General features: G+C 37.0%; 1 protein-coding gene across 1 annotated transcript in view; it reads left to right on the top strand.

Moving 5' to 3' along the window:
- The window catches only part of LOC150081755 (S-adenosylmethionine synthase-like), a 395138-nt gene that overhangs the window by 157736 nt on the left and 222075 nt on the right, over positions 1-15327 (top strand). The window contains 1 exon segment of the mRNA XM_090378855.1: positions 4181-4293. Within this exon segment, the coding sequence (XP_090234981.1) occupies positions 4181-4293 (113 nt within the window).

The following is a 15327-nucleotide window of genomic DNA, read 5'->3' as shown; positions in this document are numbered from 1 at the left end:
GCTATCCATTTACTACCCAAAAACTCATGAATTTCATCTATCCATCTCCGCCTTTGTCTTCCAGGTTTTCTTCTAGCTCCTCTTGGGTACCATTCTGTTATTTTCTTAGCCCATTTGTCATGTCTTCGAGCTATATGTCCTGCCCAAGACCATTTTAGTTCTTTAGTTTTGATAAGAATGTCCTTTACTTGAGTTTGCTGCCTAATCCATGTGTTTCTCTTCTTATCTAACAGTCTGATTCCCAATATAATTCGTTCCATTCTTCTCTGTAGTTCTCAGCTTCTCTTCCATTCTTTTTGTGAGTGCCCAAGTTTCACTTCCATAAGTCATGGTGGGGAGTATACATTGGTTCATTATTTTACGTTTCAGACAAACTGGGATATTGCTCTTCAGTATGTGACTATATTTCCTGAATGCTATCCATCCAAAATTTATTCTTCTCTTGACTTCCAGTGATTTATCATTATTACAGCTAATAACTTGTCCCAGATAAGTATATGACTCCACCTTTTCAATTACTGCTCCTTCAATCATTATTTCCCTTTCCGTGGCATACTTGTTCATCATTACTTTTGTTTTAGCCATACATTCATCTTTAGTCCAAAATCCTTACTAACTGTGCATAACTGATTAAGATTTTCCTCTAATTCTTTGGGATCGTGGCTTATAACCACAATGTCATCTGCAAATCGTAAATGGTTTAGGTACTCTCCGTTCACATTGACTCCTTTCTGCGACCAGTCTAATCTTCTGAAAGCTTCCTCAAGGGCAGCAGTAAACAGCTTCGGAGATATTGTGTCTCCTTGTCGTACTCCTTTCTCGATTTTAAATTTGCTACTGTCTTTGTCTAGTCTAATAAAGGAGGTAGCACTCTCATATATTTTCTTCAAAATCATAATATATGGGTTTGTTGTTATTTGGTTTTTAGGAGCATTAGCAACTAAGGCCATATTGCTCCGGGATGTGCGGTGGTCATTCACTGACCTTTGCGCATCCTCCGTATTTGGTGGTGACGGGCTCGAACCCCGGTCTAATCAAGAAGCGTGTGCTACGCACCACTGCTCCTTCCCACCTGGCTACGGAGGCGCCTAATATATGGGGTATCTATGCCTTGTCTTTCCAAAGCCCGAAACATTGCCTTATGCTGTATGGAGTCAAATGCCTTTTCATAATCCACAAATGTCAGGCATAATGGTGTTTTATATTCATTTGCTTTCTCCATTAGCTGTGATATTACGTGAAGGTGATCCATAGTTGAGAATCCTGTCCTAAAGCCAGCTTGCTCTTTCGTTTGATTCTCATCAAGTATTCTTTCTAATCTGTTAGTAATGACCCTTGTGAACAACTTGTAGATGTGGGATAACAAGCTAATTGGTCTATAATTTCCAATTTCTGATTTATCTCTTTTCTTATGCAGCAAAACTATGATTGCATTATTCCACTGCCTAGGCGTCACACGTTTTCTAATGCACTTTGTGAAGAGCCTTGCCAGTTTTTGTGTTATGTCTCTTCCTCCCAATTTTATCAACTCTACAGTAACTTCATCTTCCTCTGGGGCTTTCCGATTCTTCATTTTCTTCAATGCTTGTTCTACCTCATCAGGAAGGATATCGGGTATGTCGTATGTGTTGCTACTTTGCAATCCATCTTCCCCGCTGCTGGTATCATTCCCTCGCTCCTTGTATAATTCTCTATGGTAGTCTTCTGCTATTTGAATTATGCCTTCTCTGCTGTTTATAAGTACACCATCGCTATTCTTCCGTTTCAGTATCATTTGTCTTTCTGTATTACTGCTCATGGCTGCTGATTTAAATCCTTTGTTTTCCCTTAATGCTTGTTCTACTTTTCTTGTGTTAAATCTTATGTCCTCTCTGAGTCTCTTTCTAATGGCTTTGCATAACTCAATATACTCAATTTTCTCCCTGTCAGTGTTTTTCTTGTTCTTCATTTGTCATCTTCGGTTCATCATGACAAGTGTTTCTTGACTAATTTTTTCTTCTTTGGATTTCTGTTTCCCTATAGATTTCTGTTTATCACTTTCAGAAGGTTGTAATATTCCTCGTCGATATCTTGGTCTTGAGCAGTCTGCAGAAGCTCAAACTTGTTTTTAAGTTCCAGTACATACTGCTTTTTCTCCTCCTTTGTTATCTCAAAGACCTTTGTATTATTTACTCGAGTCAGTTTTTTCCTTTCCTTTCCTACATCTATATCAAGTGTACATCTTACCATTCTGTGATCACTTCCAACATTTATCTTATTCAGGATGGTAACATCATTCACAATATATCTTCTGTTAGTGAGGATGAAGTCGATTTCATTAGTTGTTAATCCATTTGGACTCTTCCATGTCCACTTTCTGTTCACCCTTTTCTTGAAAAAAGTGTTCATTACTGACAGTCCTTGAGATTCTGCAAATTCCACAAGTCTTTCACCTCTTTTATTTCTTTCACCAATTCCAAAATTTCCTGTAGTTCCTCTTTCTGCGCTGTTTTGCCTTTTTCCAACCTTAGCATTAAAGTCCCCCATAATAATAGTGTAGTGGGTTTTCTGCTCATCTAGAAGACTCAATTTCAGTGTACATTTCTTCAACCTCTTCATCATCATGGCTCGATGTTGGTGCATAAATCATTATAATCTTTAACTTGTACCTCTTAGAAATCTTGAGTACTAGCCTTGACACCCTTGGTGATGTACTTTTGAATTCCAAAATGTTGTTTTTAAAATCTTTATGGACCAGAAACCCAACTCCACCTTCACTCCTTTCACTGTTTCCATTGGTGTACAGCAGATTTCCACTTGATAAACTTATAAGTGATTCATTTCTTCTTCTTGTTTCAGCCAAACCGATGATATTCCAATTCACATTTTCTAATTCCTTTTCCAGCTCTAATATCCTGTCTTCACCGATGAGTGATTGTACGTTATAACAGGCCAAGTTCAGTTTCCATGCATGGCAGCCCGGTCGTGCCCAGAGATTCTTAGCACCCTCTGCTTCCACTCTGATCCTCTCGCTGCCGTAAGAGGGAGAGTGAAAGCTGCTGGGGACAGGGCCATTTGTATTGTTGAGCTCTCATGCTGGAGGGTTTGGTCTTTTCCTCTTCACGCTGACCAGGCATCTTGAAGAGAACCACTCTACATGTTTTTGCCACCTAAGTGACATAACAGGGCTTACCATCGAGAAGGTGTGCATGAGTGGATTTTAGGGAGGCAGGCCAACCGGACTTCTCCTAAATCTTCTGTAATAGAGAGATATTGGATCCATCAGTGTTTTAGGCTGAGTGTCTGATAACACACAAGATACCTGTTCCCCTCTAAGCCCCTATATTAGTTTAGGCTATGCTTAATAAAATATATATTAAAAACTCCACGTGGTAAAAGAGTGATTAATTATACATTAATAATTCTTAATGGATAACAACCACATAACATCCTTCCCCCAACTATATTAGAACAGAGGAAATCATTATCAATATGGAAATAATGTACAAATGTTAAAAGGAAGCAGATAGCAAATAGTTTGTAAATTTCTGTGCATATATTTGATCATTTTTCTTTTCTCTCATCATTTAATTTAATTGTAAAAATGTTCACAATGATATTATAAGTAGTGATGGTTTACAAAGTCTTCTGTAAAGAAATGTAAAAAAAACTCCAATTTATTTATGTCTTTTCTGTTGAAAATTACTTATACAATTTCAGAACTGTATATTTGTATATTCATCGTTTTTTAAGGGAACACCCCTAAAAAGCCATCGGCTTATGTATTCTCCCTCCCTTTTTGCTGTTATCTCCGAAAAAAAGTGTAACATAAAATAGGGATAAATAATTATTATTATTAATTATAATAGTAAACATTAATGTGTGTAGTGCATTGTTTGATCAACATGTTTTAAAATGAATATGATCAATTTTTAAGATAGCATATGTATAATCTTATGATATTTGAAATTGGTTGTTCATTTAATTTACTAAAATTTCAGTATATCTTTTAATGGCAACATAACAGAGATATAATTTTGGTATTGTATTTTGGAATCAGTGGATTAATTTTCCTGTAGTGGGATTAGAGAGAATCTGCAACTTGTGCTCTGGAAGTATAGTCAGAGTTAGGATAATATATACATTCTGTGATAAATACTATGCATTGTTTTCCTGGTATTAACGTTTGCCATTGCCCTAGGATTTGACTATAAAACTTGTAATGTCCTGGTTGCCGTAGAACAGCAGAGTCCTGAAATAGCTATAGGTGTACACATGAATAAAGCAGAGGAAGAAATTGGAGCAGGAGATCAGGTAAGGTATTTTTTTATTTTTTTTTTTTCCAATCTCTATCATGATACTTGTATTAAAATCAGAGGTTAATACTGACTTCTAAATTTAGTAGTAAGAATTCTAATGATATTTGCTAATAGTGGAGGTTTATGTACTTTGTAATCTGATTTACTGTTTTCTTATTTTTTATAACAGGTATAAAATTTATAAGTATTTTTACATGTAGCTGCATCATTAATTAAGCTTATTTCTATTTTAAACCTCCTAAACATCCATAAGAATTCTTGCACCCTTTTTATTTAAGTGTATCCCATCCTGCAAAACAGATCTTGGTGAGTAAAATTATACCTCATGAGCCTTGTATTCTCTTTCCAAGGCTAAACTGATTGACATCATCAGCTTAATATTGAAGTTGAATTTCATGCTGGATTGTACAGTTACCTTGGGGGTAACTGGCTTGAATCCACTCTCCAAATGTGTTTATTGCTACCCAAATGCAGCACCTTGCATTTATCAATTTTCATCATCAATTCATAAATTAGGCAGACTGAACTTAACCTATTTTAATATCAAGGGTGACATATTGAATTAATAAAACCCTATTAGCAGAAAGAGTGCTACACCTAAAATTTGGCCAAAAAACATTATACAGACATATAACAGCAGAGGTCCTTCGGGATGATGTGATGTCAAACTTGCTGCTATTTTGCTACTATTCCTTAAAGGAAAACCAAACTTCATAAGCTATGCTGATGATATCAAGCTGTTGACAACCACTCAAGCAAATTATGATCTCCAAATTATAACCCAGCTAATTAACCATGAGCTTAGCCAGCTATCAGAATACATTGCCACTGATATGGAATGAAAATAAATACTAAATTCAGTGCAGCAAGGGCTTCTCACTGAGATGATGCCAAACAGATCCATCCATCTCCCTAACTGAGCAGTACACTAATTTAGGAGCTGTTTTTGGCATGAAGCACACATTCAATAATCATCTTGATATCATCACAGCAAGAATGCAGAAGTTGAAATGGAATGCAAAGCAATATGTTGAGCCCTTTGCATAACAAAAACTGTGGGGATGTCATGCTGCCACTACTCTGAAGTGACTGTTTGCACAGGAATTCTGGCTGTTTAGATGGACTGCCTACAAGCACCACTGTCTGAGACAGCCGGTAATAGAACCACCGATTTTGCAAATGCAATTGCATTCCCAGACTGACCAACAAAAATAAGAGACATCAGGCTAACAGCTACTGTTAAACTTCTTGCTGGTACAACTGGAGGTTCCCCATGTCAAAATAAACACTGACTATGCATCACAGAAAGGTTTATCCTGACTCAGTTGCTTAGCCTGGTACAACAACTGAACTTCGATTTCATCAGATCCTACCATGAAACTCATTAATGAACTTCGTGGTAGAATCCCACCACAGAGACACCACTGCACTGATGTCTTTCTGCAAATGGTAACTTGCCATCTCTGGTGAATAAATTACAGGATAACAGTGAATATTACAGTGCTCGTTAACAGGAGAGATGCTTCTACAGGGATGGGATACAATTAAATAGAAAAGGTGCAAGAATATTTGCTGATGCTATTGATACAGTGTTAGGTTAGTCGGAAAACTGCTAGCTTGAGGGCATTTACAGACTAATAGATTAACAGTAGCTGCACGCAGAGGTTATTTTAACTTCTCAGATATTAGCAGGGACTTGTGGGTTATTCACTCACACACTAGCAAGACCTTTGTGGATTTACTGGATGATTGTTTTCTACAGCAGCATTTTTGAGAGGCAACCAGAGGGAGTAATAATCTTGATCTGATTATTAGCACTGACTATTCATGCATTAAGAATTTAAAGATAAAGGAACCAGTAGGTGGCAGTGATCACAGTGTACTGATGTGGTATTTACTCTAAGATGTAACTACCATCAGGAGTAAAGGGAAAGATTTTTGCTTTTGGAAAGGGGACTACAGTGGTCCCAGATTTTTTTAAATTTTATACAGTGGAACCATCCGATGATGTTACCAACTTTAAATTCTAAATAGGAAGCATTCAAGGAATTAATCTTGGAAGCTACTATTCTTTTCATACCAACTAAGAAATACTATTCAAGGCCCAAATGGATGTCAGATGAACAAATGAGACTCGTGGCAAAGAAAAAAAATGCATGAGATGCATATAAATTATCTGGCAACACAGAACCTATGGTAGATATAAGCTAGTCTGTAATCAAGTCACAAAGGAGGTTAGGCAAGTGAAGGCAAATTATGAGAAATCTTTGGAAAAGGATGCAAAGAAAAACAGCAAAGACTTTACTTATATAAACTCTAGAAGGAAGGTGATAAGTCAGATTGGTCCACTTGATATCGATGGTTTGATTGTTGATGATCCTGATCAGATAACTGATGAACTAAATGAGTATTTTGCATCTACATTCACACATGATGAATTCTGTAGGAAAGTGGAAAACAGAAGCTTATTAAACTCTATCGGGGAGCTAAATGATTTGGTAATAACTGAGTGCAAAGCTTCTTTAACCAGTGACCTCATTATTTTCCCCAGAACAGAAGTTAAACTAACTGATCTGCAATTATTCATGTCACTCTAGAAAGGCACCTGAGGATGGATGGGATCTATCCAGTTATATTGAAGGAGACGGGAAAGGAAGTAAGCAAGCCCTTAGCCATAATTATGAGAGCATCATTGGACTCAGGGGAGGTCCCCCACAGACTGGAGATGTGCAAATATATCTCCAATTCACAAAGAGTGACACGAATAATTGCAGACCAGTTAGTTTAACTTCTGTTCTGAAGAAAATAATGAGGTCACTGGTTAAAGAAGCATTACAGGATCACCTAGACAAGACTGCAGTAATAATTCAGACACAGCATGGGTTTGTTAAGGGGAAGTCTTGTCTGACTAATTTCATTGGATACTATGATGTGGTCACAAAGAAACTGAATGCAAAAAATAATTTTGATATCAGGAAAGCTTTTGATACTGCTGCACATGGAAGACTATTGTACAAATGGGAGCAGTATGGCATTAAGGGCAAGTTGCCACAAGGGTAAAAGGATGGTTGAGTGGGAGAAGACAGAGTGATAATCAATGGACACTTCTCTTTGTGGAGTAATGCTATTAGTGGAGTCCCCCCAGGGTTTCTTGTCAGGCACATTGTTGTTTTCTGTATTTATCAATGATATTAATATCAGGGTTAATGTCCAAGGTTGCAGACGATACGAAGGTTAGTAAGGTTGTTAATGACAGTGTGCTACTGCTACAGGATTCTATAAAAGTCAGGCAGATGTGCTGTAAAGTGGCAACTGAAGTTTAATATTGACAAATGCAAAGTGCTGCATATTGGTAGAAATAATCCCAGAGAAATGTACCAACTGTGTGGTACTACTCTTAGGGTGGTAGAAAATGAAAAAGACCTAAGGGTAATTGTGCAGTCAGATATTAAATTTTCTGAAAAGTGCAGACAGGCTGCCAGAGCAGGTCACGGGGTGTTGTCAATGATGTACAGTAATTTTGCTAGAACGGAAAAGGAGGCAATTATCCCTTTGTATAAGGCAATGGTCAGGCCATGCCTTGAGTACTGCATACAGGTCTGGAGGCCTCATTTTAGGAAGGATGTAGTTTCTTGAGCAAGTACGGAGAAGAGCTTCCAAGATTGGTGAGGGGAGCGAAGGGGTCCTCTTACCAAGAAAGGCTTAAGATTTTCAAATTGCAGCAGCTGGAGACTAAGCACCTGCAGGGTTATCTGATTGGGGTGTATAAGGCCTTGAATGGGTTTAGCAAGCTTATTTCTGATGGGATTCTTCCTCTTGCTCAGATCATCAACCTGAGATGGCATAAATTCAAAATGAGGAAAGACAGTTGTAGAATAGATATGTGGAAATTTGCGTTTAGCTAGTGGTAGGTGATTGCTGGAACAAACTTCCATATGTCATTGGAAGTTTGATAGCATAAATAAATACGAGGAGGAGCTGGACATTCTTTTAGAGAATCGATGTATGAAATGATTTTTTTTTTTTTTTTTTTTTTTTTGGCTGATTCTACATGAGCTTGCTTTCTTGCATCACATGTCTACTACTACTCTTGATCTGATTATTAACAGCAAACCTACATGCATTAGGAATTTGCATATAAATGAACCACTAGTGATAGTGATCACAAGTATTGATTTGGGATTTACTTAAAGATGTAACTATGCTGAGGGAAAAGGGAAGGGTTTTTGCATTTGCACAGGTGACTGCAATGATCACAGACAGTTTATATATTTTATGCAGTGAGTATCAACTGATAATGTTACCAAGAGTAAATTCTAAATGGAAAGCTTTTACCTGCTATCAGGCTTATTATACCAACTAAGAGATACTGTTCAAGGATCGGACCTAATGGATGCCAGGTGTTCCAGCGAGTCATGGCAGAGAAGTATGTATGATGTGAATTTAAATTGTCAAGCGATACAGAAGTATACTGTAGATGTAGACTGCTTTTTGCAATCAAGTCACAAAGAAAGTTAAGTGAGATTGTGCCAGTTAATATTTAATAAGTAGCACATTTTATAGTTCCATTATTCGTAGAACTGCCCAATTCACTTCTCACCCTGAGCCACAAAACTCCTGCTACTTTGGCCTCTTTCTTTGCTGCTTTAGTCAGAGGTGTGATTTCTGTTTAAATTCATTTCAGTTTGGGAATTCTATACTAATATAAATGCAATGATAAGGAATTCTGTTCACAGTTTACTTATGCCTCAGTAATATGTTATGCTACTGAGTTTTTTTTTTTTTTTTTTTTAATAAGCTACCAAGTTACATTATAGCATTACATATTGAACAGTACTGTTACATTTACAGTGTTATGAACTTAGTTAATAGCCTTAGGAGAAACACTTCTAATAGTAATTCCACTCCTCTAGAACTACAGAAAGGAATATGAAAAGAATGTGAAATCTCAATTCACTTACCACTAGCAAACATGGCAGAATTGCCTATTTTTCTGACACTGATTATTAAGCAATTTTGAAGGCTAAGTAAGAAAATTTTTCACTTATTTTATCAAATAACACACATAACAACTTTATCATCTGTTTTAAACAATATTAACATAAAGGGAAAAAAATAAGTAATGAAATATTTTCTTCAGTAGTGTTCAAATAATGATTCCTAGTCTGTTGGTTCAGTTGCCAAAGAAGCCCAAAATACTTGTAATTTTCTTGTGACTACCAATTGCATTGACCTAAAGTGTTATGTGAATTTAAAATTTTAGCATATATTCTAATTATGGTTGGCAGTAGCTTTGATAGTAAACATGTTAAATTCAGTTAGAATAAGACCCTGGAAATTCAAACAACAGCATAAAAGCAAAATAAAACCAATTTGTAACTTGCATAGCTGGCAAATCTGATCCATACAGCTCCATGTTCAAAATGAGCTAATTTCATTTGGAGTATGATGTGTAGTTGTGTAGAACCTGGAGGCTGAAAAGAATATATAGCAAAGTGGAGGAGAAATTGTTGAAGTTAAACATTAAAAAAGGCACCTGGGGTGGACGGGATCTATCCAGTTACATTAAAGGAGGCAGCAAAGGGAGTAAGCAAACCCTTAGCCATAATTATGAGAGCTTCCTTAGATTCAGGGGAGGTCCGCATGGACTGGAGGTGTGCAGATGTATCACTAATTCACAAAGGGGGTTTAAAATGTGACACAGGTAATTATGGACCTGTTAGTTTAACTTGTGTTCCGGGAAAAATAATGGAATCACTGGTTAAAGAAGCATTGCAGGATCATCTAGACAAGTCTGCAGTAATAGTTAAGACACAACATGGGTTTGTTAAAGGGAGATCTTGTCTGACCAATTTGATTGGATACTGTGATGTAGTCACAAAGGAACTGAATGTCAAAAATAATTTTGATAACATATACTTGGATTTCAGGAAAGCTTTTGATACTGTTGCATATGGAAGACTTCTGTAGAAATTGGAGAGGTATGGCATTAAGAGTAAGTTGCTACAATGGATAAAGGGATGGTTAAGTGGGACACGACAGAGAGTAGTAATCAATGGACTAATATTATTAGTGGAGTTCCCCAAGGTTCGGTGTTAGGCCCGTTGTTTTGTATATTTATCAATGATGTTGATGAACATATATCAGGTTTAACGTCCAAGTTTGCAGATTATACAAAGGTTGGCAGGGTTGTTAAAGATAGTGTGCTACACCAACTGGATCTAGATAAGTTGGGCAAATGGGCTGAGAAATGGCAGCTGATGTTTAACACAAATGCAAAGTACTGCATATAGGTAGCAATAACCGAAGAGAAACGTACCAAATGTGTAGTACTACACTCAGGGAAGTTGAAAGTGAAAAAGACCTGGGGGTAATTGTGCAGTCAAATATGAAGTTCACTGAGCAGTGCAGAAGGGTGCCAGGGCAGGTCATGGAGTATTGTCAACGATAAATAGGAATTTGCTAGGAGAGACAGGGAGGTGATTATCCCATTATGCAAGACAATGGTTAGACCACACCTAGAGTACTGTGTACAGGTCTGGAGGCCTCATTTTAGGAAGGATGTAGAGTTGCTAGAACAAGTACAAAGAAGGGCAACAAGATTGGTGAGGGGAACAAAGGGTCTCTTACCAAGAAAGGCTTAAGATCTGCAAATTGCAGTGCCTGGAGAGTAGGCACCTGCAAGGTGATCTGATTGAGGTGTATAAAGCCTTGAATGGGTTGAGCAAGCTGAATGCAGATAGGATTCTTCCTCTTGCTCAGATTAAGAACCTGAGGGGGCACAGATTCAAATTGAGGAAAGACAGTTGTAGAATAGATGTGTGGAATTTTCCTTTAGCCAGTGGGTAGTTGATGGGTGGAACAGGCTTCCATCCTTTGTTCTGGAAGTTGATGGCTTAAATAAATTTAAGGCTTAGCTGGACAGGCATTTGGAACAAACGGAGGGATGAAGTTGGAGGTGTGTTTTTTTTTTTGGATGATGTTGCATAAGCTTGCTTGCTTTCATCATATGCCTCTGCTAATGCTAATAATATCTGTGTTATATTCGAATAACAAAGAGAGAAAGTAGTGTTAATAAAAGAAAGTACAGTCGATTCCGGTTATTTGGGACACATCGGAACTAGTGCATTTTGACCCAGTTAAGTGGCTGCCCCAGTTATACGAAGTTTCACGTAAAAAAAGTTAAAAATGCAATGGACCCCTGCTTTACAATTTGTTCACTGTATAATCAAATCATGTTACGATGGAGTCACCATAGTAAAGTACCGTTCATTATACAACGTGTAGTAAGCACCGATCATTGTGATCGCGTGCGTGAATTGAATTTTAATTCTAATTACCAAAAATAGGAGGAGAGAGAGAGGAATCACCAAGAAAGAGAAGAATGATGATATCCAGCTCAGGACTCTGGGTGTGCCAAGTCCATACTCACCAGATGTGCACCCCTGGGGTTATACACTTGATAATCGGAATAATTAATACGCACTGTAATATGTACATACTAACTAGTTGATATTTTTGTTCACTGACTTTTGTGGGTGGGGGTTAAAACTTAAAACAGTAAAAAGATAAGCAATCAATAACAAAGAACGTAGCACACAAATTGTAACATGACACGCACAACTGAGAACGGAGTAGCAAGTTACGAAGCTTTAAAAATATGAATGAAGAGAAGATTCTGAAAATTAATTCTTTTATTTGATTGAAGATTCCATGGAAGTGTAAACACATTTCATCATAATAACCCACAGAATTCCAGCTGTCGGTATTATCGCAAATTCAATAAGATCAAGTTTACTATCCGTTTATGATAGATTGCACAGAAAAGCCCAATAAACAGGTGACTGCTAATTGTTTTATGGTTGTGACCTCCAGAAATCCAACCGAACCACGTGGTACGGTCGGAGACAACTGTAGGGTAATCTCCAGTGCTGCGGTCTCCTGCCCCAATTAAACGGCATGTTGTCCCAATTAAGTGAAGCAAACCCTGGCTAATTTCTCGATTGGGTTCTGTTTTTTAAGATTTTCCCCAAATAAACGGCTGCCCTGATTAACTGGTAGCCCAAATAACCACAATCCACTGCATTAACAAAAATATCGAAATAAAGAGTGAGCGAGAAGGATCTGTTCGAAAAAGATGTTTACAATACATGTTAATAGTATTTACAGTATGTACAGTGATATGCACGAACAATCAAAACTCAATTTAGTACACTTCTGTTGTGTGTATTATTATTTTTTTTATTATTATTATTATTAGCTATATGGTGCAAGGAAGTCTGAGGCTTATGCTGCACAAGCCAAAAAAAAAAAAAAAAATTTCCGAGTTACAGACACAGAGAGTGAGAGTGAGTCAAAAATAGAAGGGAATCACCAAGAAGAGAAAAATTATGATATCCAGCTCAGGACCCTGGGTGTGCCAAGCCCATACTCACCAGATGTGAACCCTAGGGGGTAAAGACCCAGTCTTATTCAATGCCAGATTTATATATTTTTGAATAAAGTATTTTGTATTAATAGTTGAACTGCTTTCATCCATTTGATCCATTAAAGTTGTTAGTATTTTAGTATTAGAAGTGGCAAACGATTCAAGAAGGAAACTTATAAGGAATCGGCCAAAAAAAAAAAAATCCTTCCCACATTGCCTGTCCATCCCCCTCCAACAATTTGTCTACAATACATGTTAATAGTACAGGCAGTTCTCGACTTTACGAGTTAATTCGTTCCTAGCACGCGCTCGTAAAGCGGGAATTTTTTTCCCATAGACCTAATGTTAAAAATAGGGGTTACGTTATCAACAATGAAATTAGTTTGTTTAAACAAAGACTAAGGCGCATTTAGGGCTAGAGCCTCAAGCTGCGAACAAATTTAGACTATGTATATAAAGTGCTTAGCATCATAATACAGATATATGTATTATGATGCTAAGCACTTTATATACATAGTTTGTTTAAACAATTATTGATTTATCCAAAGAAATTAAAACGTAGCCTGTAAAATCAAGCAAATTATAATAATAGAGAAATTATTTATGTTGTTGTTTTGGTTTTTTAGGAGCATTAGCAACTAAGGCCATATTGCTCCGGGATATGTGGTGGTCATTTCCTGACCTTTCCACACCTTCCGTATATTTGGTGGTGACGGGCTCGAACACCGGTCTAATCAAGAAGCATGTGATATGCACTACTGCTCCTTCCCACCTGGCTACGGAGGCGCCCGAAATTATTTATGACCTGCATATGTTGAAGAATGTTTATTATTCATCATCGACTAAATGCACACTCGTTGATCACTCATTATTGGCTAGGCACTCGTTGGTTTGTTGCACAAGGAGTTGTCTTATTCAGAATGCTTCAAGAAGCATTTGTTTCCAAGATAATCTCTTTTCTTTCTAAATTTCAATAGAATGCATAATCATCTTTTAACGGAATGCACAAATTGCAACTAACACGATTTGCGCAGAATAACAAGTTTACGAAGCTTAAAAAAAAAAAAAAAAAAGGAATGAAGAGAAGATTCTGGAAATTTATTTTTTTATACGATTGAAGATTTCAGTAAAGGGCAAACACATTTCACCATAATAACATAAAAACCCACACAATTCCAACTATCGGTATTTTTGCAAATGCAATAACATAGTTTACAACCCGTTTATAATTGCTTGCAGTAACAGAAAAGCCCTATAAACCAGAAAATGTAAATTGTTTTATGGTAGTGACCTCCAGAAATGTGCTTTAGAAAAAAGCCATTCAAAATTGGTTCTTATAACGGAACGTGTGATAACGATGAAAGTGTAGTGCATTTAATGATTTGAATTGGTAACTAATACAATTTACACCACAAAAACAACCTTTTAGAAAGTTATATAGCAAAAATTAACTTCCGGGGTCGTGGAATGAATTATCAAAACACAATGTGTTATTGGGTTCACGTTACGATATTTTTGCGATACGCGGTGGTAACTGATTAATACCATAAAGCGGGGTACACTGTATTGTATAGCTACATGCATGGTTTGAAATGCGGTATTTATGAATATTTCACATTCAGTTTTTGCAATTAATGTTCATATTTTCGATTTTGTTGATACTTGTTACTTTAAAAAAAAAAAAAACTCGTAAACCCGGGAACTCCTAAAGCGAGAACTGACTGTATTTACAATATGTACAGTGATATGCATGAACAATCAAAAGTCGATTTAGTAAACTTCTGCTAATACTAATACTAAATACTTCCTTGAAGTATTTATTATTAGTATTAGCAATGGCCACATAGTGCAAGGAAGCCTATGGCTTATGCTGCACCAGCCAAGAAAAAAAAAAAAGGAGAAAATAAGAATAAGAACATTTTAAATAATAAAAGGAAAAGAATTAGACAAGCTGTGTGTTTCTCTCCTCCTTTGTAGGTAAGTATCCAGCTGACCTTTGACTGTCAGCCTCTACCACCTATTTAGTTAACTTATCCCAGTAATTTATAACTCATTGGTTAAAATGAAACTTCCTGCAGTCCAGTCTAAAAATCTCCATCCATTACTTGACTTTGTGGCCCCTAGTTCTAGAATCATTTATAACCATGAAAATTTTGGCCTCATTCATTTTACTTATGCCTCTCAGACCTTTAAACACTCAATCAAGTCTCCTCTAAGGTGCCTAATTTCCAATCTCTGCAACCCACATATTCAAAGGCTTTCCTCATATGGATGCCCTTTTGCCGATCTTATCAGGCGGGTTACCCATCTTTGGGCTCTTTCAACAAAGCTCAATGTCTTTCTTTAGGTGCGGTCTCCATACTTGAACACAGTATTCCAAGTGTGGTCTCGATGATTTTCCCTACTACTGAAGTTGGACTAATCGGCCAGTAATTTCTTCCTTCACTCTTAGAACTGCCCTTATGTATTGGAGATATGTTGGCACTTTTCCAACCCAACAGAATCACTCCCGCATCCAGTGATGCTCTCATGTTCTCCTTATGTTCTGTACATTCTGATGATGCAATCCTAGAACACGGTCTTTGTAACGAGTTTAGAAAT

Source organism: Mastigoproctus giganteus, chromosome 8, assembly GCF_048544385.1.
Source record: "Mastigoproctus giganteus isolate SK-2022 chromosome 8, ASM4854438v1, whole genome shotgun sequence".
Lineage (NCBI taxonomy): Eukaryota > Metazoa > Arthropoda > Arachnida > Uropygi > Thelyphonidae > Mastigoproctus > Mastigoproctus giganteus.
The sequence above is the reverse complement of the archived record's forward strand: the minus strand, read 5'-3'. Positions and strand labels throughout refer to the sequence as shown.